The sequence below is a fragment of the Gymnodraco acuticeps genome, unplaced genomic scaffold, assembly GCF_902827175.1.
Source record: "Gymnodraco acuticeps unplaced genomic scaffold, fGymAcu1.1, whole genome shotgun sequence".
Lineage (NCBI taxonomy): Eukaryota > Metazoa > Chordata > Actinopteri > Perciformes > Bathydraconidae > Gymnodraco > Gymnodraco acuticeps.
The window spans coordinates 263,326-289,704 of record NW_022991575.1 but is presented as its reverse complement, the minus strand read 5'-3'; the positions used below and the strand labels follow the sequence as shown (position 1 = coordinate 289,704).

The 26,379-nt window shown below is 41.1% G+C and overlaps 3 protein-coding genes across 8 annotated transcripts; 2 read left to right on the top strand and 1 right to left on the bottom strand.

Annotated features, from left to right (window-relative positions):
• Positions 1-1,236: 1,236 nt before the first annotated feature.
• Positions 1,237-3,783, bottom strand: hddc3 (HD domain containing 3). The gene is made up of 4 exons (XM_034197568.1): positions 3,548-3,783; positions 2,422-2,477; positions 2,097-2,337; positions 1,237-1,454 (listed from the first exon to the last, which is right to left on the bottom strand). The coding sequence occupies exons 1-4, from the start codon at positions 3,657-3,659 to the stop codon at positions 1,324-1,326; spliced, it is 540 nt and encodes a 179-aa protein (XP_034053459.1). The 5' UTR covers positions 3,660-3,783; the 3' UTR covers positions 1,237-1,323.
• On the top strand, positions 3,533-13,706 carry vps33b (VPS33B late endosome and lysosome associated). 2 transcript variants are annotated; one of them, XM_034197567.1, is made up of 24 exons: positions 3,533-3,817; positions 4,168-4,275; positions 5,061-5,141; positions 5,225-5,286; positions 5,391-5,440; positions 6,032-6,099; positions 6,187-6,232; positions 6,324-6,418; positions 6,894-6,998; positions 7,824-7,914; positions 7,997-8,074; positions 8,176-8,249; positions 8,332-8,418; positions 8,493-8,583; positions 8,663-8,737; positions 8,813-8,877; positions 8,963-9,017; positions 9,100-9,146; positions 10,563-10,695; positions 11,147-11,220; positions 11,308-11,409; positions 11,557-11,632; positions 12,193-12,312; positions 13,453-13,706. In XM_034197567.1, the coding sequence occupies exons 2-24, from the start codon at positions 4,180-4,182 to the stop codon at positions 13,530-13,532; spliced, it is 1,851 nt and encodes a 616-aa protein (XP_034053458.1). In that variant the 5' UTR covers positions 3,533-3,817; positions 4,168-4,179; the 3' UTR covers positions 13,533-13,706. The 2 variants fall into 2 exon arrangements, with proteins under 2 accessions (XP_034053458.1, XP_034053456.1); XM_034197565.1 differs by having other exon boundaries at positions 3,710-3,906.
• Positions 13,707-14,316: 610 nt separating this feature from the next.
• On the top strand, positions 14,317-25,990 carry prc1b (protein regulator of cytokinesis 1b). 5 transcript variants are annotated; one of them, XM_034197560.1, is made up of 15 exons: positions 14,317-14,475; positions 14,709-14,841; positions 15,744-15,866; positions 16,083-16,316; positions 16,993-17,163; positions 20,057-20,206; positions 20,311-20,458; positions 20,551-20,687; positions 21,291-21,386; positions 21,678-21,824; positions 21,901-22,011; positions 22,119-22,232; positions 22,866-22,968; positions 23,127-23,194; positions 25,116-25,990. In XM_034197560.1, the coding sequence occupies exons 1-14, from the start codon at positions 14,465-14,467 to the stop codon at positions 23,177-23,179; spliced, it is 1,731 nt and encodes a 576-aa protein (XP_034053451.1). In that variant the 5' UTR covers positions 14,317-14,464; the 3' UTR covers positions 23,180-23,194; positions 25,116-25,990. The 5 variants fall into 5 exon arrangements, with proteins under 5 accessions (XP_034053451.1, XP_034053448.1, XP_034053450.1 ...); XM_034197557.1 differs by having other exon boundaries at positions 22,866-23,045; positions 23,163-23,194; XM_034197559.1 differs by lacking the exon at positions 25,116-25,990 and adding an exon at positions 24,185-25,081 and having other exon boundaries at positions 22,866-23,045; positions 23,163-23,194.
• Positions 25,991-26,379: the final 389 nt, after the last annotated feature.

Sequence of the window (26,379 nt, the reverse complement as noted above, 5' to 3'; positions counted from 1 at the left end):
TTATGATTGACTGTGTTCAATCATAGTGATTGAAATGTTTTCAATCTTGTTCTACTTTTTTTAATGTAATGAATGTATCTGAGCCCACCCAACTCTGAGGACGCTTATTGATTTTAAGTATTGACTGAAATATTCTTAGACTAATGTTAATTGGTTATCAATAGATTGATAAAAAGAGTGAATCTGTAAGAGAATATTTTAATCTGATCTGTTTATAGAGCTTCTTATTGTTTTATAGAATCTGTGATACTGCAAACATCTGCTTGTAGTCAGTCAAAGACTCCTGTGTAAGTTGAGGTCACAGGTCAAACGCTTCTCGCATATCCTGTGGGGGGAAGGTTTCAGGCTATCTGCATCTCTTGAGACAAGTAGTTCATTGTCTCTCATCGGCTATTGATTAGGTAAACACGGGCTTTCTGTGATCCCGCCTTTCCTCATGTTGATGCGTGTTGGGTCTATTCTGGGGCAGAGATAATCTTGGTGGAGCACAAGGACAGTGTGAAACTAAGATGATCTCCCGGCCGTATGTAATTAATGTACTGTGATCAATAAACTCTTAGTGCTTTGGCTAATCGACGTTCCAGACTCCTTCATTCTACCTCAACATTGCAACAACAGAAGTTTACCTTCACAATGACAATAGTGAGTTTTCCTCAAAAGCTGTTGCCATGGCAACACATCCCTCGCCGTTAAGCACAATATTGTTATAACTCCTGTGCAAATGGTCAACAAGTGCTCAAAGTTAACATATGTGCTAACAGTCCAGCCGTGAAGACATCGACGTGTCAGATTGGATATTTCGTCAAATGCTGTTGCCATGGTAACACAATGCTCGCCATGAAACACGGTTTTCTCATAACTCCATTGAACATGCTCCAAGCGGCCCAAAACTTCACAGGTTTGATAACGATGCAGCCCTCAACACATCTAGGCGTGACACCTATGTGACACGTCGACGTACGAACAACAGCCTGCGGAGCGTCGAAGACCCGCTCAATGCTGCTTGCAGCTTTAATTATTTTTGAATTTGTGTTATGTTCTATTTAACTATGTTGCATTGTTGGAGGAGTTCGGGGCATACGATTGTCATTGCCATTGCCATTTCTACAATGTAGCTTATGTGCATATAAAAACCTTTGAATTTGAATTGAATAACTGATATTACTCACTTTTAACATACCCTTAATTTAGTTATACAACCAAAATATGAGAACATACATTACAAAACCACACATCTGCATATGAAATATGATTTATTTCTATAATTTACAACTAATAAATGTATCCTATTGTAATTAAAATGGTGTGCTCTCCCATGTGTTGTCAGAGCTGGAGCCCTCTCTGTCTGAAGAGCTCCTCCAGCCTCTCCTCCAGAGCGTAGTTGGTTCCTCTCAGGCCCTTCACCACCTCACTGGCCCACACAAAATACTCCTGCACCCGCTCGGCTGTCCAGCCTGCAAAACACACAGAGAGGGAGGAATATGGTGAGTAAATACATTGTCATGCATCGGTACACAGTACTTCACCAGGAGTTGTTACAATTTTACTACATGTATCTCACAACTGCAACATAAACTCTCCTTTCAGTTTTATTTTAGTTTTAATACAGTCCATTAAGTTGTTGGACAGTTTTATTTCCCGTATGAGTACATTTGTTTTGGTGACTTCAATACACTTTATCAATATACCTTTTTTGTATAGTCATGAGTTTATCAAATCCATCCTATAACAAAACCAACAATGCATTTTCTCACTAACAAGAATTGCCTGTGTCGCTAAAGCCTCGTTTAGCTGAAACACTTCCCAAGCAAAGGCCCCTTATCTCTTTCAGTTAATTGTTTATTAATTATGTATTTAAAACATAAAAAGAAATAAAAAGAAACTAGATATTTTTAAACCGTTTTAAAGGTTTTCATCCTCACTTGGGGAGAATTTTTCTTGGTTCTGAGATCAACAAATAGTGCAGGGAAGTCAAAAAGTATTAAGAGATTAAATAACACATTGTGGATTTTGTTCTCTAAATCGGATTTGTTAAGAAACATGAAATAAATCCCATGAAACATGAAGTCCATTGACAGTTAAAGAGAGGTGCTGACCGGAGGGGGTGCAGCGGTTCAGGTCCCTCAGGTTGTAAAGTTTATCAGCCAGTTTCACCACTTTGGCTTGGCGGCTGCAGTGAGCCGCGTGTTCCACCTGCTGACGCTTCCTGTCCTGTTTGGACAGGCTTTTGTCGTCCGTCACCTCCTGAACGATGCGAGCCACGATCGGTCCAAACTTCGCTTCTAGCTCTGCAAAAGAAGTGTCCGTGTCCTCCACTGTGTCATGGAGCAGTGCCGCCTGCAGGAGAGACAACACACAGGCTCAACTACACATGAAACACTTTCAGTAACAGCAACTCACTGATAACAACTGATAATGTACCTGCAAAACCTCGATGTTTGCGACGCCTCCTTCATGGCTGATGATTCTTGCAACTCCTTAAAAGTACACACAGTGAGCATTAAGAGGAAAGTCCACATGATATCTTAAAGGGGCCCTGTTATGCTCAATTTTGGTTGGGGGTGTGGAAGAGAGAATCCTTCTAGTTAAAAGTTAAAGCCTTTTATTGTCATTATACAAAAAAACGAGATTCAAAGTGCAACTCTGTCCCAGTGTGCAAAAACTAGACATACATAACATTAAAAACACGGCAGTAGGACAGACAACATAAACAATCATACGGGGGGATATCTATTTTTTAAATCCTCTGGAGCAGGGAGAGGAGCTGTGGATTATTGTTATTGATTAATGCATCAGTGTTTCTTAGGGTCAAAAACACTAAACTCACAACTTAAAATGAAAGCGTTTATTTAATAAAAGAGCACATGTTCAATGTGAAAAGTGACAGTATATAGATTAGTTGCAATTTGGTGCTTATTTATTTATTTATCTATATATATATAGATAAATAAAGATTATTATTTGTATTTATTTTTAAACACCTTGAATTTTAAGAGGGGGGGGGGGGGGGGGGGGGCGGGGCTCCGTTGGCGGGGCTCAGCGCCCCTCCAAGACAATGGTAGGGGACACACTGGAACTTACCAAGTATCAGGTATCCCAGCCACTTCGGACAAACATCAGAAACTATTTAAAAATCCATTTGTAGATCTTCCACAAAATAATATCAATGACAAATTAAAACAAATAGCTCCTACAGAATATATCACTTCATGTTGCAGCTGTCAAAGTGGAGCTACATTTTATTATTAAAAACGCTACAGTGTATGCTGCAAGGTAGCTTGTCAACGGTGAAACACAAAGCCTTATATGATCTCAGACCAGTATATTCTTTTATTATTAAACATTTGGTGTTGTGACACTACAATATTTACTTGAGAATTGTAGTATAGAGTAGAAGTATAAAGTACGTCAAAATTGCACTTAAGTACAGAGTTGTCTTGTTTTGATTTCTGCATTGTTGGACATTAAGATTGCGCAGCAGCACCTGAAGGCATCACCGCAGAGTTAAAACCTTTATACAGTCTGTGGTTAAAGCACCGCTACCTACCGATGGGGTGATTAATGTACGGCGTTGCCTCTGGGTCTTTGCGTCGCTGGTTACGGTGTTTCTCTGCGGCAAAATTCACGGTCTCTAACAACAAAACTGCGTCGGAATTCATGGTTGTAGAATAACATGTAGCGAGAGAGAAACAGCGTCAGGTGATTTAAACTTTCGACGTCGCAGCGTCGCTGTCAGTGTATCAGTCCGCTCCATCTGGTGTCCGGGGGGAAACCGATCACGGAGCGATTGATTCCGCTTATTTAGCTACGGAAGCAGGTAGCTTTTAATATCAGCTTAACCTACCTTTTGCTTATTTTATCTACATATATTCACCCCCTTATATATGTTATGTATTGAATATTCAGGTAACATTATTTCTACATAACTGTCAGCTTTTTAACGTTAATCGTTGTCTTGAATATTCCTGTGATGTGAAGGATGTGTTTTTAGCCTACAAGCTAGCCTAGCTATTAGATGAACCACAGCATATATGCTAGTCATTTGTATGTGTTACTATTGCATGTAGCCTCTCTGTAATTATATGAGCCACATGTTTTTGGAGTATTTACGCTATTTAACACGTATTTGTTCTTTGCAATGAATGTGTGAGTTTTGCCTTGTTCCAGTGTTGGCCCAGAATGGCTCACAGTGCCAGGAGAGATTGCCCGGAGCTCCCTGACTTCTCTCTGCTAAAAACGCTGGCCAGAGATCATCTCATCTACCTGCTGGAACAGGTAGGACCAAGTCACAATATGTCCTAAAATGTATTATAGGCTGACATCTGGCTTCTAACATCCTACTGATATGACTGGCATGTAAATAATGCAGATGTTAATGTTTTTAATAGGACCTCTATTGAATACACAACTGTTAATTACCAAAATAAACTTTACAATGAGGGGACTATGAGCGATTACGAAGGAGACGTTGCACTGCTGACCACGCCCCATTTGTCCTCATGTGATTGTCAGAAGTGTTATGTCAGACTCATTTTCTTTTGTACAGTCTACTCACAAAAGTGAGTTCCATTATTGTCAACAAATCTTATGAAAACATAAAAATCACGAGCAATAACTATTTCTGAATATCCAAAGCCTGTTACTCTGTGCCCAAAAAAGAGCTCCACTGGTGTCCAAATACTATTAGAAACCCACTGTTGCACTTTGAAATATGCTCCTTCATTGCCATGAACACGCCTTGGTTTATTTTGAATCAATTCCACTGGATCGTCTTGCTGACAAAAATACTCACTACAAAACCAAAGGAAATGTAACTTTTCTTTTTTTGCCTAATATTTAAAGATGTACTTCTACAATAGGAAGCAATGGGTAAATAGGGTCGGATAATAATGTTTGACATTATGGGGCGTCATTTTTAAATACGTTTAATTTGTTTACAATTTTAGTTTGAAAACCAACATGCTGAGCCTGACACTTGGTTAAATAAATGTTTTATTCCCCAATGTTGCCAAATAGCACTTTAGCGAGCATCTCTTCATCTCCCTCTCTCTATCTCACAGCTGCCGGGGAAGAAGGACCTCTTCATTGAGCCTGACTTGATGAGCCCGCTGGATCGTATCGCCAATGTGTCAATACTAAAGGTAAACCTCGTCAGATTGTCTCTTTTTTGATTGAAAATCTACAGTTCTAATATCTTTTTTTAAATGTTTTTTTTTTTTTACAGCAACATGAAGTTGACAAACTCTACAAAGTGGAATATAAACCTGTTATCAGCACCTCAGATCAGTGAGCCCTGCCACTTCATACTTCTTAGATCATCTAAGACCTTTATATTACACACACGCATGCCTGATACGACTGCCTCACCATGTGGCATTACTCTCTTGCAGGCTCTGTTTTCTGATCCGGCCAAGACTACAAACTGTGAAATGGATATGTGGTAAGTAGAGTTGGATTTGTTTTGTAGGTTAGTATGAAGCTTATGATTTAGAGAGATGAATACATAACACCATTAAACTAAAGCAGAATACTTATTAACTGAAAAGGTCATTTGATTTATCGCTTAAAAAAATATAAATCTTCAAATTTGTAAAGAACTTGGCTATGGTTGGAATTTATTATTATTATAATTTTTTTAATGATTTAGATTATTATGAATTGCAAGTTTTTGTAAAGTTAGCTCAACACACATTGAAATGTTCTGTTCTTTAGCTGAAGTGAAAACCTAAAAAAAGGGTGCCCAGGTGCTACCGACAGTGATGATATGTTACTTAATATGGTGATGTATTTGCATATCAAAATACATATATAAATATATATTTTGAAAAAAGCATGCTTATATTTCTCAAAATAAGTGCTATAAAAAGGTTTGTTGGTGCCAAAACTAAGCTGTGGTATTGGCACTTGCATCAAACAGTTCCCACTATACCCAGTCCTTTATACATGCAGTTACTTAGTTATAACATTGCCCCCTTGAATAATGTACAATAAGCCTATTAAATAATGTAATGTTTATTCCTTCCTGTTGCAGATGTGGCCAATGCAGACAAAGCAGCAGGAAAATGTAGAAGATACAAGATAATCTTTACCCCAAAGAAGGTATATCTGTTTCCCCTCTATTGTTGTGCACACACTCTGCTTTTTGGATGAAGTCCTTGATATTAACCTTCTGCCTCTTCTGTGCAGTTCTATTCATGCGATGCGGTGCTAGAGGAGCAGGGGATCATCGGCGGTGAGCATTCTTCTTCTTTCACATTGTGTTTCAGTAGCAGTGATCAGTGTGGGTGAGAGGAAATGTTACACTTGTTGTTGTCTTCCCACAGATGTGACCACTGATGAGTGGTCTTTCTATCTTCTTCCGCTCGACGATGACATCATCAGTCTGGAGCTGCCGGAATTCTTCCGAGACAACTTCCTGGTAAATAATATGCATGGGAAATATTAGTTGATTGACTATTTAGTAAATTACCAAATCATTTATTGCAGTAGAAGTCTGATATTATGATATAGAAAAATATGGCAGATGAAACAAATTGTTCGATTAGATCAGCAAGAACATATGGATAAGTACAGTTTGTCAGATAGCAGTAAAAAAATTATCAGACCATACACACAAATCATCCAAAATCCATTGTCTTTGCTGGACACTGTGCACTCTTTGTCAGTAAATTGAAATGGCTGTAAATGTGAATTCTGATCTGATGCAACTAAGAATTATTTTCATTATTAATCACTTCATAAATATTAGGAAATTGTGAGGAAAGAGGCGCCATTTTGCAATCTATTAACCAATTAACCATACTTTTTGTATAAGAAAGTAAAATGTCATTGTAGTACATACAGTAGCACCCGAGTAGCAGAACATGAGCATCACGTTGTATTTCCTCCCACAGGCGGGGGACCAGCGCTGGGTGAAGACCGCCGGCAGCGCTCTGCACCTCATTCACTCGCTCTACGGGCCCTTTACAAAGATCTATGGGATTGGCCGATGTTCCAAGGTGCGGTATTATCAACGACCAAAAACTGTCAGATAATATTTAAAGGGGCCTATTATGCTCATTTTCAGGTATATATTTGTATGTAGTGCCTCTACTGCAACATGTTTACAAGTTTCAATGATCAAAAAGGTCTTTATTGTTCTCATACTGCCTGTGCTGCAGCACCTCTTTTCACCCTCTGTCTGAAACCAGAGCCCAGCCTGCTCTGGTTGGTTAGCTGGCCGACTCTGTTGTGATAGGTAGAGATGTCCTGCCCCTTATTCATCACGTACAATGTGTTGGAGCGCTAGCCAATAGAAGCACAAGTGTTACATTGTGATGTTGTGGGAGGTGTGTGGCGCAGTGGATAGAGCCTTGGTATGCGGATCAGATGGTCACAGGTTCAAACCCCACTGCAGTCAGCATGTCGTTGTGTCCCTGAGACACTTCACCCCAAATTGCTCCTGTGGGGATTGCCCACAATATTGAGTATGGAAGTCGCTTTGGATAAAAGCGTCTAACAAGTGACATGTAATGTAATGTTGGAGGTTGTGGCTCAGTGTGTTAGTGCGCTGATCTTGGGAATATGAGGGAACTTGTTCAAATCCCGCTGCAGTCAGTCAGCATTCCGATGTGTCCTTGACCAAATCAAATGTATCCTGAGTGGATTGCCCATTGAATGTATGTGAGTCATTCACATGTAATAATAATGTAATAAATGTCACTGTTACGGAAGTTAACAAAGGAGTCTAATGGAAAAAAACCTACATAACTACAGGAAAGGGAAAACCCCAAAAATATAGTTAGTTTTCCCAAATAATCCCTAATTCTGTCCATTATTAACAGATGGCGTACGAGTCGTGGAGGGAGCAGGTGGCAGAGGGAGAGCAGAGAGCTCAAAAGGCTGAAATAGGAAAAGTGTTTCTCATCGACAGAGGTGAGGATGCATGTGCCCTCTCAGCGGATGACATGCAGAGATGTGCTTTCTGTCCCCCATAACTCTGTCTCTATGTTTGCAGACGTGGACTTTGTCACTCCTCTGTGCTCACAAGTTGTGTATGAAGGACTCGTGGACGATATTTTTCGAATCAAATGTGGTAGGTGTAAGAGAATATTTTAATCTGATCAGGTATTTGTATGATTCTGCTCTGGTTGCAGATGTATTTGGACATGTCTCATCACAGTGTCTGTTCTGCAGGATGTGTGGAGTTTGGACCTGAGGTTACCTCCTCTGACAAAAGTATGAAAGTCATGCTGAACTCTCGGGATAAGGTAGGAAGCTGCTGACATTAGAGATCCTCCATTGTCATGACTTTAAGTTAATCATCTGTTGTAACTCTTGCTTGGTTCATAGGTTTTCAACGAAATCAGAAACGAGCATTTCTCAAACGTCTTTGGCTTTCTCAGTCAGAAAGCCAGGAATCTCCAGACGGCATATGATGTGAGTTACTGTTGATAACCCTCATTATAACTTGGCCTGTGAGTGACAGAGCTAACACTGTGATGATTCTACAGAAGCGACGGGGGATGGACATAAAGCAGATGAAGACGTTTGTGTCAGAAGAGTTTAAAGGGTTAAAACAGGAACATCGGCTGCTTAGCCTACGTGAGTGTTACAGCAGTAAATCAAATCAACTGGCATGTGCTGTATACATCCAATAATAATGACTGACATTCTCTTTCAGACATCGGTGCCAGTGAATCCATAATGAAGCAGAAAACTAAGCAGGACTTTCAGGAGCTGCTGAAGACAGAACACTGTAAGAATACTAAAGTGTCCAAATATTATATTAATGATTTCAAAGGGTTCACTTCTGACTCGCTTTCTGTTCCAGCTTTACTTGAAGGATTTGAAATCCGGGAAAGCATTTCTTTCATAGAGGAGCACATCAACAGACGGGTGCGCCTGCTTGCACAGTCTGATATGAACAGGTGAAATGTAAAAAATGAAATGCTGCAAACTTACCTCTTTATATTTTTCAAAGGTTTCTATGCTAGAAAGTCTGAGGCTGCTTTGTCTTCTGTCCATCACGGAAAACGGTGAGTGGTCTTTGTGTAAATATTAATTCAAAAACGGATTCATATTATTCTAATGTTGTATTAAAACCGTGTTTTATCACAGGACTTCTGCCAAAAGACTTTCGCTCACTAAAAACACAGTTTCTACAGGTGAGATTCAACATTGTCTTTTTATTAAGAAAATGCTGTCCGTGTCCTACAATCAAACATTTTATGTTTTTGAAAGCCACAAATGAACTGGCATTAGACATACTACCAGTCGACAGCGTTAAATACCTTGGAGTAACATTGGACAATAAACTTAATTTCAACCAGCACACCACTGACATCTTCACAAGGAGCCAACAAAGATGATCCATTATCCCCCCCTCTTCTCCTAATACTGTACCAAAGCATTATCCAACCCATCCTCATGTACTCCTCCGCCTGCTTTTTCATGCTCACTGTCACCAACCGGACAAAACTGACAGACGTCACCAACACTGCTGCCAGGATAATCAGACTTCTTACACCAAACCTCACAATACTTAACAACAGGGCCATCTCACGCATCGCATCCACAATAGAACCGGACATCCACTCAATCAGTACCTCGCCCCACTGCCACCCGGGCGCATGCACTGAGACATAAAAGGGCTCGCTTTGGAAAAAGATTGGTTCCGGCAGCCATTTCTGCCTTAAATAACAGGCCTCGCTAAGGCTAACTGCCATGTGTTTCACCATCTGTTGTTGTCTGTGTTATTGTTTGTTGCTTATATATTGTATGTATACTGTGTGCAGTGCTGTGAAAATTAGTTTCCCCCTGGGGTCAATCAATCTAATCTAATACTATACTTATATTACTTACACATACTACTTTCTGCTATGTCTGTGTGTAATTCCCTGCTACTGAGCACATTGGGTATTGATGAAACCATATCTAGGAGCTTGTATTATTTAATAGTTATCCATTTATTTTATTGTTCTTTTTTGTTTATAGTAAATCTTCCCCTTTAATTCTTACTTAAGTTTATCAAATACGTTGTAGTATGCCTCTGTTTTTGTAAAGGCAGCCTTTGGGCACCGGGGGATGGGAGACCTGCTCATTATAAATCTGGGAAACAGGTGGTAGTGGGCGGCGCACCCGGTAGGCCTATGAACGAAGAAAAACGCTTGTATATGGGTATAATAAATTGCACTAAAACGGCTTTTGCTCGGCCCTTGATTTTACCCATGTGTAAGATTCGCTCAGCGGCACTTTGCTTTGAGTTATATTTCTTTCTTATATTTTTATGATTTTGGCCGCTTTAGGTATGAATAAATAGGGGTTAGTATTGTAGAAATTGTCATTAGAGCAAAAATCGACAGAAGTCCCCAATAAATAAGCTGTTTTCTCCTGTGTTAATATCTGCTTCAAACTACACTGTACATTTTAGGAAACAAAGATTGACATCCTCAGTATCAAATTGGTTTGAGTCTTTTTATGGTGTTGGTTGACAATGGATAAAGCATTCCCCTTAAAACCTGTCCTAATTTAAGGAGCCATTGTTGTTAATATGAAAGCTGTTCTCTGATTGGCCCCTGCAGAGCTATGGAGTGGACCACCTGCTCACATTTGCCAACCTGAGGCAGTTGGGGCTGCTGGTGGAGCAGCAGCCCGGGGAGATGCTGACCGTCATGGAGAGCAAAGTGGGCAAACTGGTCAACGACAAAACTGCAGGTGAGACAGGCTTCATCTTGTTTTAGTTGTGTGGTACTTATATTACAGTTTGCACATCATCAGCAGTTCAATCAATACAGTAATCCATCTTTTGTTTTTTCCAGTCTTATGACACATGGCAGGAGCACAAACAAAATATACAGAAATAGGGAAAAAACCACAACATGAAACAATAAAGACAAGGAGTGTTTTCTATTTGTCTAAAAATATCTTATTCTCATATTTAAGCTGAAGAAGGCCATCTCTGGAAAATAGAATGCTTCTACTTTGTTCAAGTTTCCTCAAAGTCTTCTCCTGAAGCTTTATGGAGAAATTGATTATTTCCTATACAAATACTTTATATATAATATTCCAGTCATCAACATTTCTATCGTCTTATTTTTAACTTCCTATCATCTATCCTGATCCTCCTCATCTGCATTTGTATTATTCATTGTTTTGTGTTTTTCAGGAAAGTTGACTGATGCCTTCTCTTCTCTTGCGAGGAAGAGCCATTTCAGAGCCCTGAGCCGAAAGCTCAACCTGGTAAAAGATCATCTTTACCGTGCTCCAAACGGCATTTTCATCAGGTTTTATTATGTCACTAAGTAATTGTTCCAATTTGGTGTAAAGGTGCCAAGGTCAGATGAAGAATATGACCTGCGTGTCCCCAGAGACATGGCCTACATCTTCAGCGGGGCCTACGTCCCTCTGAGCTGCAAGCTGGTGGAGCAGGCGAGTAAACGGCTGGAGGCATGATGTCACACGGCTGGAGGCATGATGTCACATGGCTCGTTGACTGTTTGAGGAAACCAATGAGAGATCATCAGTGCCATCTTGAAACTTATTTGTAATATTATTCCTGGTGTGGTCGTGTTATAGGTGTTGGATCGAGACGGCTGGACTGGTCTTGAAGAAGTCACCAAGCTGCTGAACGGGCATGAATTTGCTGTTACAGGTTAGATCACAAGGAGATATGAATGTAATGTTGAAGTTGAATACTGGCAATATTCTGCAATACTCTGATTATTTAAACACTTTGTGAACTGCAAACACATTATTTGGAACTAGGGTTAGAGAAAGCTGATTTCCTAGACTAGATTTTGTGCAATTTTCCCCCCATTTATATGCACTCAAATGTGCTTTGTACTTGTACAGATGGAATGACAAGGACTTTAGACGGGGACTAGCTAATGGCTAAGTGGTGGGATGATAAGAGAGAAATCATTAGCGATGAATCCTCATAATTAAATAAGAATTCTCACTAAAGGCTTACACTATTAAAAATGTGCACTGACAGAAAGAAGACAAAACATCAGGAAGTAGGAGGTCACAGCTTGCATTATTACAATACAGTTAAAACAAGTGAGCTGTGGTCCTAAAGTAAGGTTAATGTGAAAAAGAAATCTGATTACTGAACGACTGTTTTCTGTGTGAAAAGATTACTCAGAGTAACCTTGTTTCAAGTAAAGCCACGTCTTAATAAACTGATGAATGCTAAATGCTTCGTCTCCTCAGGCAACAAAGGAGCCGATTCAAAAGCAAAGAGCGACGCTCAGCGCATCGTCCTCGTCATGTTCCTCGGTGGCTGCACCTTCTCTGAGATCTCAGCCCTACGGTTCCTCGGCAGAGAGAAGGGTAAACATTTGTCTGCCAGTCACCTTCTGATGGTTTCCTCCCTTTCGGCTTCATTCTTCCTGTTTGTGCAGCTGTTGCTTGGAGTTTCACTTCTTCTGTTGTACCAGTTAATCTCACAGCCTCATTGTATTCTCAACTGCTCCTGATGATTTCTCAGGCTACACATTTTTAAGATTTGGGGAATTTTTAAATATGTTTAAGATATTTGCTTGGATGGTGTGATTTGTAGTTTGTTCTTGCACTTTTAAGAATACCCCAGGGGAAATTGGGTTTTGTTACGGTTTGAAATAAAACCATTTTAAAATGAAAGAAATATTGACAAAATAATTATACAAATGTAAGAAGTTACAGTAAGAATGTGTAATACAAGGATACAATACAATTAAGATATTTAAAATGCAATCAAAATCAACATGATGGTGCTTTACCAGCAGAAACCTTACACCCCTTGTGTTTCTCTTAATAACATTACGATAAAGAAATATTAAACTTACATTAAACTGCAACTATGCATTCAAATCTTACGAATACTTTTGTCTTATCATTGCACATTCTTTCTTTAAATTAATTTGTTTGTATATATATTATTTTTCTTCTATATTTTTCTTAAATGTTTCTTTTATTTAATTTTTTTCTTAATTCGATCAACTACAAAACCCAATGTCTCTCGGGATAAATAAACAATTTGGATGATTGATAATGACATTCAGTTGCTATGCTTTAAAGACTGTGTAGAGCATGATTGGGCTATGACTTTTTATATATTTAGTTGGCTGAGGGCTTTTTGGAGCGACATTTTGTTGTGTGTTGTGTTCTGGGGATTGTAAAGATAACTGATATTCAGCTGTATAAATCACATTAACTTATCATGTCAGAAGTGAGCAAAAACACTTCATTATAGGAAACAATTTTTCTGATAAAGCAAAGAAAAGTTCTATTTACATGTGTGTCTGTTAACTAAATAAAAGGTATTTTTACGTTACACAAACAAATAGTAAGAATTATTGACTTGAAAGTGAACACATGCAGTGAATTATCTTCATGAAACTACCTGGATTTCTTATTGTAAATGATTCTCTGTTTGATCAGAAAGAAGGTCTTCATTATACTAATAAACTTGCTGTTGTTTTTCTTTTCCAGGTTTTAGATTTATTGTAGTAACAACTGCGATTACGAACAGTTCAAGAATCCTTGAGTCTTTGTTGGACAACCATGTATGAAACCTGTCAGCGCTTCATGATGGACACAAACTGAGAGACATTCCTGCAGATACCTGTCAAGCATTCCCTCCAGCACGATGTCGTTACAGATGGAAAATGTTTCCTTCTGGCCTGTGTCTGACAGCGAAATAACTGTAAAGATGTATAAAGTGAATAAATGTTTTTAACATGTTAGTTGGTTGTTCATTTTTTGTGCAGTTTGGCAGAGGACGGACATTTACTCAAGTAGCATATTTACGTACACATTTGAGGTACTTGTACTTCTTTATTTAAGTATTTCCCTTTTGATGCAACTTTTTACTTCAACTCCACTACATCTCAGAGGGAAATGTTCTTTTATCTTACCTTATTATCTTAAAGAGTATGATGCATTGCTATAAATAACACTACCCTACAGTATATAACATACTCAAAATGAGCACAACCAACGACAGGAGTCAAATGGTAATTAGTGGTAATCCAAAAACATCACATAAGATACAAAAATAAACGGACCACTACAGGTTGAGTACTATTACTTTAATGTTCTGAACGCTGGACTTCTATGTTGTGAATACATCTTCCGCCACCGCTGTGCTGAGAATTTGTCAGTCTAAAATTAACAGCATTACCAAACTTCTGCTAAACACCACACCCTCCATTCCTGGTGTGTTTGTTTTATTCACAAGTTGTTCGACAATGGGCGGGTCAGCTTCAATCATAACGGCTGAAACTCCAGCGGGCCGGCATGAGTTTAATACAACAAGCGCTCCTACAGAAGGAGCCAATCAGAGAGCAGGACGCCGCTGAACGCGTATTTTGAACTGTGTACAAACTGACCGGGCAGAGAGCTGGTAGAGAGGCGACGCTCGTCTCTGGGACACGTTTACGGTTAACATTAGTTGTTTTTAACTCTTCACCGATATTGGAACACAACATATTGGATTTTAACAATGAGGAAGAGGTATGGTTTAACACTTTTTTTCGCCATGGAGTCAGTGTGTTAAACGTAAAGTTGCCTAAACGTATTTACAGCAGGTGGCTAACCGTTAGCTTAACTATTTCTAACGTCTGTTAGCTCGATCAGAAACTTGAATTCTGTTTTCTTCGGTTTAAATTTCCCTACGGGTTCCATTGAACTATGTATTCAAAACCGAGTTGACAATGTTTTCCACTGTCTGTCTGCCGTCTCTGTAGCGAGGTGCTCGCAGCAGAGTCTGTGTCCTGTCTGAATAAAGCACTGTGCCACCTGAAGGACATTTGGGAGGAGATCGGTATCCCAGAGGACCAGAGACTACAGAGGACTAATGTTGTCAAAAACCACATTAAGGTGAGCCATCATCAGCATGTCTGCGAACGTGCTGCTTTATTCTGTCAGCTAATGTAACGAGATCAGATATAATGAACAGGTTTCGACATACGTGGGTGGGGGGCTTCTGCAGAGAGCCAGCCATCCTACACTCGAGGAATCCGATCGTTCGTATGCAAAGAAGAGATTACATTTGGGGGTTGCAAGATGTTCCCATGCACTTTGCCATGGTGTTTTGCTATGAGAAAATAAAAAGCAAAGTAAGGAAAGATAATATAGAACAGAAAAAATATAAAAAATATGCAGAATATATCTTTCCAAGAGGAAATAACTGTACCAAAGAACAGTTTTGTGCAGGAAAACATTGATCAAATGTGCAATGATTCAGACAACTTTGCACTAGATCCTAACTGCTACTTGATTATATAACACAGGTTGATATTCAGAATGATGAATGTATAATTTTTTTTTTTTTAAATCAAGACTTACATTTTTTTATATATATAATTGTAATATCTACATTTGTGTGAATTATAGACAGCATATTTGTTAATATTTCCAGAAATATGTTTTACTTGAGGCAACACAATGAAGCTTCAAGTAAACAAACTGGTGAAAGAAAAATATGTTATGACACAGACAGTCATGTGATCTTTTTTTTAAAGTTGAATATTTGCAGGTAACTTTAGTGTGAACTAAAACTATGACCATTAAAGAAGCATTCTTATACAAATGTGTCTGCACCAAGGACCAGTTTTACTCAAAACTAGATATATGGAATTGGAAATAAATAAAATATGTATATCTTCCCATATTGACCAAAAAAAACCATCAAATGATTGGTTACTGGACTGCAACTTTTGCAATATCTTCACACCTCTGTATTCATAATGATGATTTATGTTCTGTTCTTTGTCCTGCAGAGCTTACTAGATATGATGGTCAAGGAAGAGGAATGTCTGAGACAAAGACTTGTAATCAGCATTCAAACATGCAGGACAGACATGGAGAAACTCTGCCTGGAGCTTCAGCTGAATGCGTTCGAGGTAAGAACCATCTACTGTGATTAAAAACACAACCCCCTGCATTCAGAGCAAATCATTGGTTTTCCTGTAAATTCAGATTGATTGATTGACCTGCTAACTAGCTGTGTTTTTGTTAATAATAAGTAGAGTAGTTATGAGTTGGTTGATGCTAAAACGGATTTAAATGTCTTAAGTATCCCCTATAAAGTGTTCTTGTTGTTATCTTCTGTGTGATAGGAGGAGAGTGGCATCAGCATGCTGCAGCAGGAGAATAACATCCGCACACAGGTGGAGGCTCTGCTGAAGGAGAAGGCTCAGCGCATGCAGCAGCTGAAGGCTCTGCTGGAGCAGGAGCAGGACCTGTGTGACATCCTGTGCTCCGAGCTCTACGGCCTCTCTGCAGACTCTGTCCCCACACTGGAACAACTGGAGAGCTTCAGCCAGCACGTGGCCAGCCAGAACACAGAGAAGGTGGGAGCTCGCTATGTTACACCCACCCTGTCTAGTTATTTTAGATGAAAGCCTAATTTTGGCAATTTATTTAATGCACGCTCTCAGTAGTTTACTCAAATGTAAACCCTCCTTCCCTCTATGCAGCCATTTCAAACGTAGTAGTATAAAATCAAAATAGTGCTGATTATCTCACGTCCAAGAAAGTTACTACAGTTGAGGTGTATTTTTTTTTTTAAGTATTAAAATGTCTGTTAGGTTGTCATGTGGGTTGGTTGTTGTTTTCACATGAAACAACATTATTGTTATTATATTAGAAGAAAAATCTGTGTCACAATTCCTGGAGTTGTATACCAGCTACTCCATTTTCTCTCTAGTCACGTCACTTTAGGAAATATGGAGAATTCCTTTTGCAACCTGATCTTTCATAATATTCCCTACTGAACTGCAGAAGCCTACAAGTAACAAAACAAAAAGCATAGGCTGGATTTCCCCAAAGTCTGTCCTCAATTGACAATTGTATATACACTCCTAATGCTCAATGCTTCTGAATTATTATAATTAACATATAAGATGGTGCTTTTTTAATATAAAACTACATATCAGGCTTACACAACAAATTAAAGGTCAGCAACACCACAGAAACGTTTGCCATGGGCAAAAAATCGGGTCTATACTAATGGACTGTGCTCTTCAGCTGAAGCGGTATGCTGAGTTTGCGGACCTGAAAAGGCAGATCATCCTGTACATGGCAGAGTTGGAACACACCCCCGAGACCAGCTTCGAGAAGGACGTCGTCTGCGAGGACGAGGACGCCTTTTGCCTTTCAAGAGACAACATCTCTTCACTCAAACTGCTTGTCTGTCAGGTAAGATGTTTTTCCTAGCATTGCATTTGATAACATTTTAAGCAACCCCATTTAAGATAAAGGGGAGTCCTTTCTTCAACAAATTATATAATCCAGGGCTCGACATTATAAATGGCCCGCTGGCCGGAAGCACTTTTCAGACCCCCCGGGCCAGCATAACGTACTTTCCACTTGCCCGCTCGGGCCACTAAAAATATTGGTTTAAAAAAAAAATTGTCCTGTGGTATTGGTATTTTGCCAAGCCATTTTGTTAAATTGTTTAGTTTATTAACGCTACAACATAGCGTTTCGTGAGGCGGTTGTCGTTGTTGGGTGAAAAGCAAACAGCTGTTTCCTGCGGAGCGCAGCGCGAGCAGGCTCCCGTGAGCGGGAGCGCAGCGCGAGCAGGCTCCCGTGAGCGGGAGCGCAGCGCGAGCAGGCTCCCGTGACGGGAGCGCAGCGCGAGCAGGGCTCCCGTGAGCGGGAGCGCAGCGCGAGCAGGCTCCCGTGAGCGGGAGCGCAGCGCGAGCAGGCTCCCGTGAGCGGGAGCGCAGCGCGAGCAGGCTCCCGTGAGCGGGAGCGCAGCGCGAGCAGGCTCCCGTGAGCGGGAGCGCAGCGCGAGCAGGCTCCCGTGAGCGGGAGCGCAGCGCAGCAGGCTCCCGGGAGCGCAGCGGGAGCGCAGCGCGAGCAGGACTCCCGGGAGCGCAGCGGGAGCGCAGCGCGAGCAGGCTCCGGGAGCGCAGCGGGAGCGCAGCGGGAGCGCAGCGCGAGCAGGCTCCCGGGAGCGCAGCGGGAGCGCAGCGGGAGCGCAGCGCGAGCAGGCTCCCGGGAGCGCAGCGGGAGCGCAGCGCGAGCAGGCTCCCGGGAGCGCAGCGGGAGCGCAGCGCGAGCAGGCTCCCGGGAGCGCGAGCAGGCTCCCGGGAGCGCGAGCAGGCTCCCGGGGAGCGCAGCGCAAGCAGGCTCCCGGGAGCGCAGCGGGAGCGCAGCGCGAGCAGGCTCCCGGGAGCGCAGCGGGAGCGCAGCGGGAGCGCAGCGGGAGCGCAGCGGGAGCGCAGCGGGAGCGCAGCGGGAGCGCAGCGGGAGCGCAGCGGGAGCGCAGCGGGAGCGCAGCGGGAGCAGGCTCCGGGAGCGTCAGCGGGAGCGCAGCGGGAGCAGGCTTCCCGGGAGCGCAGCGGGAGCGCAGCGGGGAGCAGGCTCCGGGAGCGCAGCGGGAGCGCAGCGGGAGCGCAGCGCGAGCATGCCTCCCGGGAGCGCAGCGCGAGCAGGCTCCCGGGAGCGCGAGCAGGCTCCCGGGAGCGCAGCGCGAGCAGGCTCCCGGGAGCGCAGCGGGAGCGCAGCGGGAGCGCAGCGGGAGCGCAGCGGGAGCGCAGCGGGAGCGCAGCGGGAGCGCAGCGGGAGCGCAGCGGGAGCGCAGCGGGAGCGCAGCGGGAGCGCAGCGGGAGCGCAGCGCTCGTTCACTACAGACTTTCGCGCCACCTAACCATTCGCCAAAATGTTTTTAATACCAGCGGTAACTGGCCAAGCGCCGGACAAAAATGATCTTCAAATAAAAGAAAGTCACCGGGGGAGTTAAAGGAGAGTGACAGGGAGCATGAGAAGAAGAGGGAGAGAAATGTTCAGCCACACTGGCTTAATCGAGGGAGTTGGCTTCTATAGAGTGGTGCAGTGACGCATCCTAAAACCCTTTTTATAATTTTATAAAAGTAGGGTGTGGAGATTATCCGGCTGAACAAAACGTGCATTTATCAAACCGGTTTGTTTTCCACAGACCTTATTTCCAGCTATTTTCCAAAACCCTGTGGAGAAATCCCATTGCATTTTGTCGAGGGAACCAGCAGCTTACTTCCTTTTAGGATGCGTCACTGGCTGCACCTCTCAATATGATGCCAATATAAACAAGGTCTTCTGTCGGCTCTGTACATCAATGCCGACCTATGCTGACAAGTAAGTGAAGAGTAGAAAATATAATGGTATTGGCTATAGGGAAATGTCCCAGCAGTTTAAGAGAATGAAGGATCTAATCTATGGCCATTACATGACTAACTCCTAGACAGGAAGGCAGAAAGCGCATTATACATATAATAATACTCATAATAGCAGACATTTTTTAACAATGACCACAATATAATTATTTTAATAAACCAAATATGAATAATTGAGGGAAATGAGGAAGAACTGATGATTCAAATATTGTAGTAAAGTTAGTGCATAAATTACTATTGCAACAAATCTGTTCATTTTCTTCATGATTAGTTGATTTTTTGGAACGAATGCCCCGGGCCAGTGGTTACAATGGTGGGGCCAGTGATAATAAAATTCCACCGGCCCGGAGGGGTTATTGTCTACCCCTGCAATCTGTCCTGTTATTTGACGGATGTGTTGTTGGCTGATACTAGATGTTTTTTATAATGCTACAATGTAAAAAAACAAACCGATTCCTACTCTAACTCCACCAGAGCATTGCGTTTCCAGAAGGCAGGGTTATTAGTGGTTCCTTATGTCTCAGTAAACAACGGGAGCCAGAGCCTTCAGCTATACAGCTCTTGTTCTCTGGAACCAGATTCCAATTTGTTTTTGGGAGGCAGGCGACACCCTCTCCACATTTAAGAACTGACTTTCTTTTTTAAATAAAGCTTACAGTTAAGGTTGGCTCAGGCTTGTCATGAACATCCTCCTGGTTTCTTTATTTGACATGCATTCACATTATCCTCTTTTGTCATCTGGATTGTCCATGTTGTCATTTGATCGTGTTTTAATCAGATCTGAATTGTACTAACTGTAAATGCCCCTGAGGCCACATGTAATTAATGATATCGGGCTGTATACATTGATTTGATTTGTTGCCCACCTTATATCAACTGATGCATAGCGACAGTTCAAGCAGTCATTTTGGTGTGTCATGTCGACCCTGCAGCTGGAGGAAAGCAAGGTGGAGAACGAGGCGAGGTGTGAGGCTAACCGAGAGAAGATCCAGCGGCTGTGGGACAGACTGCAGGTTCCCCAGGAGGACAGGGAGGCCTTCAATGATCACATGGTCTCGTCCAGGAAGAAGAACCTGGAAGCGGTGAGAAGCTTGACTGCCTAGTTCGTTTATTTTTAGTTATCTTCATTCCGGGATAGGCTCGGTCGGTCTGGCTTCTTTTTTAACACTTTCTTTTCCTTTCTCAGTTACGAGCAGAGGTGCAGCGTCTGGAGGAGCTCAAACTGCTAAACATCTGCAACGTCACCGAAGCCATCCGCTCCGAGATCGCTGTGTTTTGGGAAAAATGTTTCTTCAGCACTGACCAGCGGCAGGATTTCGCTCCATATTTTAGCGGTATGCTCTTTTGTTAGACATTTTATCTGTCCATACAGCATTTTTGTTTTAGAAAATAAATAATCTAAGACTCTAATTTGCCATTTCTTTAGAGACTTTTACTGAAGAGCTTTTGAGTCTGCATGATGCTGAAATCCAGCGCTTGAAGCAGCATTATGAGGAGCACCAAGATCTGTTTGATGGGGTCCACCAGTGGGAAGACAGCTGGAGACTCTTCCTCGATCTGGAGGTGAGTACGCTGCGACAGGGTGACAACACAACTCTCAAAGCATCTGAGGCTGGTTGGCTGTACAGATAACTGTCAGCTATTATTCCCCCAAAAGACAAAGACATGATGAGTTGTTACATGTAGGAGTAGTAAGAATTTCTTTGAATCCCCTAGTCCCATCAGATTGGTCCAGAATCAGCAGTATTCTATTCAACCTTCATAACTTTGTAATACTACTGTATGATATATTCTGTGACAGACTATGTACCAAAAAGACAGAAATAAACATAAAAGCAACACACACAAATAAAGGAAAATACATAAACACTGGTTGATCCAGGGGAAGACTTGACTTTATGAATGTTCTGCTTCTCAATGTATTACAAAATTGTAACAAACTTCTAAGCTCGATAACTAACTTACATTTTGTCTAACTCATATATAGCTTAAGCCTATGGTTTTAAATGTATTTCAAAAAACATTAAGAATAGAAACATTTTAGATTGTTAGTTTGAACAGACAAACGCACCCACAATCATTAAACCCCTGAATTTATTTGTGTTTTTTGGTTACATTGCTTCATGTTATAGAGTTTATTCAGGTTATTGTCTTTCTCAATCACAGAAAAAAGCCACAGATCCGACCAGATTCACTAACAGAGGAGGAAATCTTCTGAAAGAGGAGAAACAGAGGTCTGAGCTGCATAAAAGCCTGCCCAAGGTAAGACATAAAGGACTGCCTGTTCATTTCTCAGTGATGCAAATTAGTCGCTTAACATCTCTGTCTCCTATTGGTCTGAGTATATTATAAAGAATAGCAGTTAATTGAAGCATTATAGCACAGGCCTTTGTCAGATGATATATTACGCTCTTTTTTTTCTGCTTCGAATAGTTCTCTCTTTTTTCACCATACCTGTGTTTGCATCACTGATTTCTAAACCGTAACATATTTTGTAACTTTCTTACAATTTGACGATAACTGAACATTGATTTGTTTTTTAATTTTTTGTAGCTGGAAAATAAATTAAAAGCCCAGATCGATACATGGGAAAGTGAACAGGACCGTGAGTTTTTAGTACACGGAAAGAAGTTCCTGCAGTATGTGGAGGAACAGTGGGAGCTGCACCGAATAGAGAAGGAGAAGGAAAAACAAGAGAGGGTAAACAATCTGCCTTTCTGTATTATAATTGTAATTTAACTGGGAAATGTGTTGAAACGTTACAATCTCTTTGTAGCACCTAAAGAAGAGCAAACAGACCGAGGAGGACATGCTGTATGGAACAGCCGTACGAACCCCCACCAAGCGCAGACTCCTAGGCACTACTACCCCCATCAAAACACGAAAGGTGCGATAGTATTACATTTAGTCTATAAACACTTGCTTTATTACAAATTCACTGTCTGGAGTTGTCCGACTCTCTTAGCACTAACCCATTTCCTCTGCCTCTTTTAGTTCAACGCGACGTCCAGCATCTCTAGTGCCACCTCAAACAGCAGCAGCCGCTCTGTGTATGGTGCGACGGTGTGTCGCTCACCTGCGCCCCGCCCACCTCTCTCAGCAAACAAGGTTGGTTTCCTTTCAAGATAGAGGAAGTAGAAATAAAGCACATAAAACGTCAAGAATAGAGAGAAAGACAGCGACTGCACACATCATGTGACAGAAGAACTATGTTAATGTCAGATGGAGTCAGAGCATTAAATTAACTTATTATTATATCTACTTTGTATACCCATAGGGGCTCTGTGGTTTACAGGACTTATGCTGCATTTGTATGTAAACCTTTCCTAAAATGTCTGCATGTTATTTCCTGTGCTGAGTTCACTCTAATTTCTCAAATCATTCTGATAACTTGGGGTTGTCCGTCTTCATACAACTTCCTTCAATTCTTCACCCACAAAAGGATCAATGCATATCATTTACTCCTTCTTTGTCATGTAGAATTTAAGTACAAAAATGTTGTTGCTCCCGTATGCCTCCACAAAAATCCTGAAAGCGAGAGTTTTGGTGAATTTGAGGAAATGAAGGGCTGTTTTTTTATATCTTTGTTGCCTATTGGGAAAACAAAATATTATTTAATGTTTCAAGGTAACATGGCGTTAGTGATCCTTTTACAAATAATCATTTTGTGGGTAAAGTTTCCCTTTCTAAAGATGTTAGTTGCTTGTCTGATGTTATTCTCTCCTGCCGTGCGTCCCCCAGACTCCATTAGTGCGGACGCCAGGCGTTGGTAAACCCCCCAACCCCCGCCTGCAGGGCTGTAACAAGGAGAACGAGGCGCAGCTGAAGGGGAGCCCTCTGAGCGGTGCGTTGCTGACCCCTGCTAGTCCACAGCCTAACTTCAGCATAGCCTCTGTTGCCAGCACATATTCAGAGTTTGTGGTAATTTACCCTTTTGTCTCTAATCTATTTCCTCTGCCTCTTTTTTTCCTAATTTCTGTGCAACAACACCTCTTTAAGAAGATTGGGAAAATGTTAATGATGTACATTTAATTATAGAAGGACTTCAACTCTGAACCTGTTCAGTTAAGGTGTGTTTGGAATCCTAAAACCGTGTGTAATCCTGACTAACTCGTTCATTATGGCGTGATTGCATGGCTTTAATTAAAGAGAAATTACCTTAAAGGTGGGGTAGGTAATTCACTTCAGAAACACTTTTTGTTATATTCCATGGAATGCTCTTAACATCCCGATAGCAAGGAATACATTAAATGCCTTGACAATAAATACATAAAATCTGTGGAAGCCGTGGCGCTGTAAAAAGCACGACCAATCATGGCCTACCTGCCTGTCAGCCTTCCATCTGTGCACAAACTTATCTCGTGCCCTCATTGGTCATGTGCGCGTTCGTGTGTGTTGGAGGAGGGGCTCTGTAAGGAAGTCTGAAGGAAGAGGCACATGTTTTCCGGTTGTGTACTTTCAAATTCTAGCTCACTCGAGCTGGTTTCTCCATTCTTACCTACCCTACCTTTAAATGTACTTGCTGTTTTGGCTTTCGGCATGCACAGTTCCGATTTAGTCATTTAGACCAAAATAGACCCTGTGTAAAAAAACATGCTGCTTTGGAAAGGACGATTTTATTTCTTCAGGTATCGTGAGCGCTGAATATCGAACCAAGAAATCCAGTTTAAGTAACAGATTGATCAATTTAAGGGGCTTCTCTGATGGTTTAACACAGATAAGCTGGAAACGTATCACTTATCACTGGCCTTTTTCACTAGTCATTCTGAGTTAAATTGTAGAAGCAGATGTGGTTTCATTGTAAATTGCCCACTTAAAAACGTGCGCTTGCAATTTGATTGGTCAATGTTATTGCTAGCTGGGCTTTCCCCTTTTTTAAGGGTTGCATTTTTTTCACACAGGGAATGTTGGTCTGTTAGCCTTTACCCACAAACACTCTCACTCCCAAAGCCTTCACAGCTCTGACAGATCCCTGCTGCTATATCTTTCTGTGTTTCTAAACCACCTTCTATATCTGCTGCCTATATTAACCATCTGTCTCATGTTCCTCTGTTGGACAGTGACTTCAGGCTGAACTAAAGCCTCTCCAGAGCCTCAACTTTTACTGACTGATCCAGAGCCATTCTTGTTTTAAGCACTAGCTAACGTCATGCAGGAAAAGCAACAGTGTTGAGTAGGATACATTTGCCCCAAACACTGTGGACTAGGATCAGTTGATTATGTTATGAAGAGTGTAAACTGATTTAGTATTCGGTAACACTCAATCGGTAATAATGCCATGCATTGTTGATTGTTGCATTGGGATGCACTTGGGCTCTCAAAATAGCAAATGTAAGTGCAGAAGTATGCACATTGGGACACAGCACTAGTCTGTGAAGTTGAGTTTCCGAGTCAATCAATTGAGAACCAATTGGATATGCCTAATATCTATCTAAAATCCCTTGACATTAACTTAGTTTCCACAGATCCTCTCCCACTCCTGTGCACAGTGTTAGTCCCTTGTCCCTCTCCCAGGCATATGTAGAGTATCAGGTACTGTATTGGCCTTATAGAAGATCTTTTGAACAACAAAATGAAGCATCATGGCCTGTTCCATATACCATAGCAATGCATTTAGTTACTTTTACTTTTGCTCTTACTGCAGCAATTTAAAATTAAGTAAAAGCCAACATTATGTATTCAACACAAATGGACACCTAAATGGAATAACAATGATTCACACAATAGATTGAGGCGAATAACCTGATGATTGGCTCCTTTTGTAGCGTGGATTTCTGCAGTGGGGAGCTCATTTTGTGTCAGAATTTAAAACCATCTGAGTCTGTCTGTGTTATGTGTCTTTTTCACTCTAACAGGATGCACAGTGTGCCATTTATTATTAATTACAATGTCAAGCGGCTGTTTGTTTGATGGCATATGTGTTGTCATTTCCTCGTATCGTCACATTACAGAGGAAGATTCAAACTGAGCGGCTGTTTTCTGTCTCCACAGCGAGACTTGTCAAAGGCCTCTGACACCAAGGTCCAGCACAACATTTTGAACTCCACCAGCACCAACCTTTGACCTCTCCACTCTGAGGGCGACTGCTATCATATCACGGTCCTTTCAACAAAGTTTTAATCTCCTCCTAAACGGATCACTGCCTCTCACTGCTATCTGCTTCTATATTTAAATGAAGGTAATAATATATTAAGTGCAAAGTCAGTGATAAACAAGGACTAAGCGTCAGTGGCTCAGCGTGTGGTCTTCAGCAGTCTATCACTGTAAGAGGGGATCAAAGTTTGTATTATAAGTTCACTAACACTACTTCGCTCACTAAATTTTGCCAGTTATTGAAATGTCATAAATGTCCTCCGCATTTTTTTACTGCACACGAAAGGAACGAAGGAAATGTAACATCCTGATGTTATGCAATCTGGGGTTAGAGGCCAAATGTATTATGAATACTTTGCACTTTTTTAGAATATATATATTGCAGCACATAGTGTAATTTTTCTTTAATTATTTTTGGGCATTTTGTGCCTTTTCTTTTAATAGAGATAGATGATAGGAAATGGTGGGGAAGAGAGTTTTGTCCAGGAATCAAACTAGGAACATGCATTGTGTAATTGTACACGCACTCCTACTGCTCCATCCAAATCTGTTTTTATACATGTATATACATGTATTTGTGTACATATTTTCTGTATCTGCTTTTTTCTTAAAAAAATGTACCTGTTTTCAAAGATGTCATATGTTACTTTAAGACTGTTAGTTCAAGTATGTTTCCGTGCTGCATATCAGTTGATCTATAGTTAAATCGCATGAAATCAATTTACCATCGTGGCTGATTTGGAAAATAGAATAAAAACATTTTCACTTGAAAAGCATGGTTATTCTTTTGAAAGATTTATAATTTTCCTTTTTATAAACCTTTGTTGGAATCAAAATATCAAATGTCATATTTACCACAAATGAAAATGCAGTGGAATGTAAATATGTGCACATCAGCGTGTACTGTGTACACGTTTTATTCAAAGATACGGGCCCCAACAAAACACCAGTTATGTTTTGAATACCTTAGGTGAGAGGGAATCTGATTTATCTATTGACTAAAAGAGTGGAGGGATTCACAATCAATCCTGGAGTTTAACTGTTTTGGTATGTCTTGTTGAAATACAAGTCATATCAACCTCTTTATGGAAACATTTATCACAAACCGTACTTCCTTTTAGATGTTATTGACCTCATTGTACTCAAGTATTTTGGCTTATCC

What these genes read in the sequence shown, in the direction of transcription:
- hddc3 (XM_034197568.1), bottom strand. Translation starts at nt 3,659, where the DNA reads ATGAATTCCGACGCAGTTTTGTTGTTAGAGACCGTGAATTTTGCCGCA. An exon ending in GTACATTAATCACCCCATCG is followed by an intron (nt 2,478 to 3,547) that starts GTAGGTAGCGGT and finishes TGTACTTTTAAG; the next exon opens with GAGTTGCAAGAATCATCAGC. An exon ending in GAACCGCTGCACCCCCTCCG is followed by an intron (nt 1,455 to 2,096) that starts GTCAGCACCTCT and finishes TGTGTTTTGCAG; the next exon opens with GCTGGACAGCCGAGCGGGTG.
- vps33b (XM_034197567.1), top strand. Translation starts at nt 4,180, where the DNA reads ATGGCTCACAGTGCCAGGAGAGATTGCCCGGAGCTCCCTGACTTCTCT. An exon ending in CCAATGTGTCAATACTAAAG is followed by an intron (nt 5,142 to 5,224) that starts GTAAACCTCGTC and finishes TTTTTTTTACAG; the next exon opens with CAACATGAAGTTGACAAACT. An exon ending in GGAGCAGGGGATCATCGGCG is followed by an intron (nt 6,233 to 6,323) that starts GTGAGCATTCTT and finishes GTCTTCCCACAG; the next exon opens with ATGTGACCACTGATGAGTGG.
- prc1b (XM_034197557.1), top strand. An exon ending in TTGTCAAAAACCACATTAAG is followed by an intron (nt 14,842 to 15,743) that starts GTGAGCCATCAT and finishes TTTGTCCTGCAG; the next exon opens with AGCTTACTAGATATGATGGT. An exon ending in TTTCGCTCCATATTTTAGCG is followed by an intron (nt 20,459 to 20,550) that starts GTATGCTCTTTT and finishes CCATTTCTTTAG; the next exon opens with AGACTTTTACTGAAGAGCTT.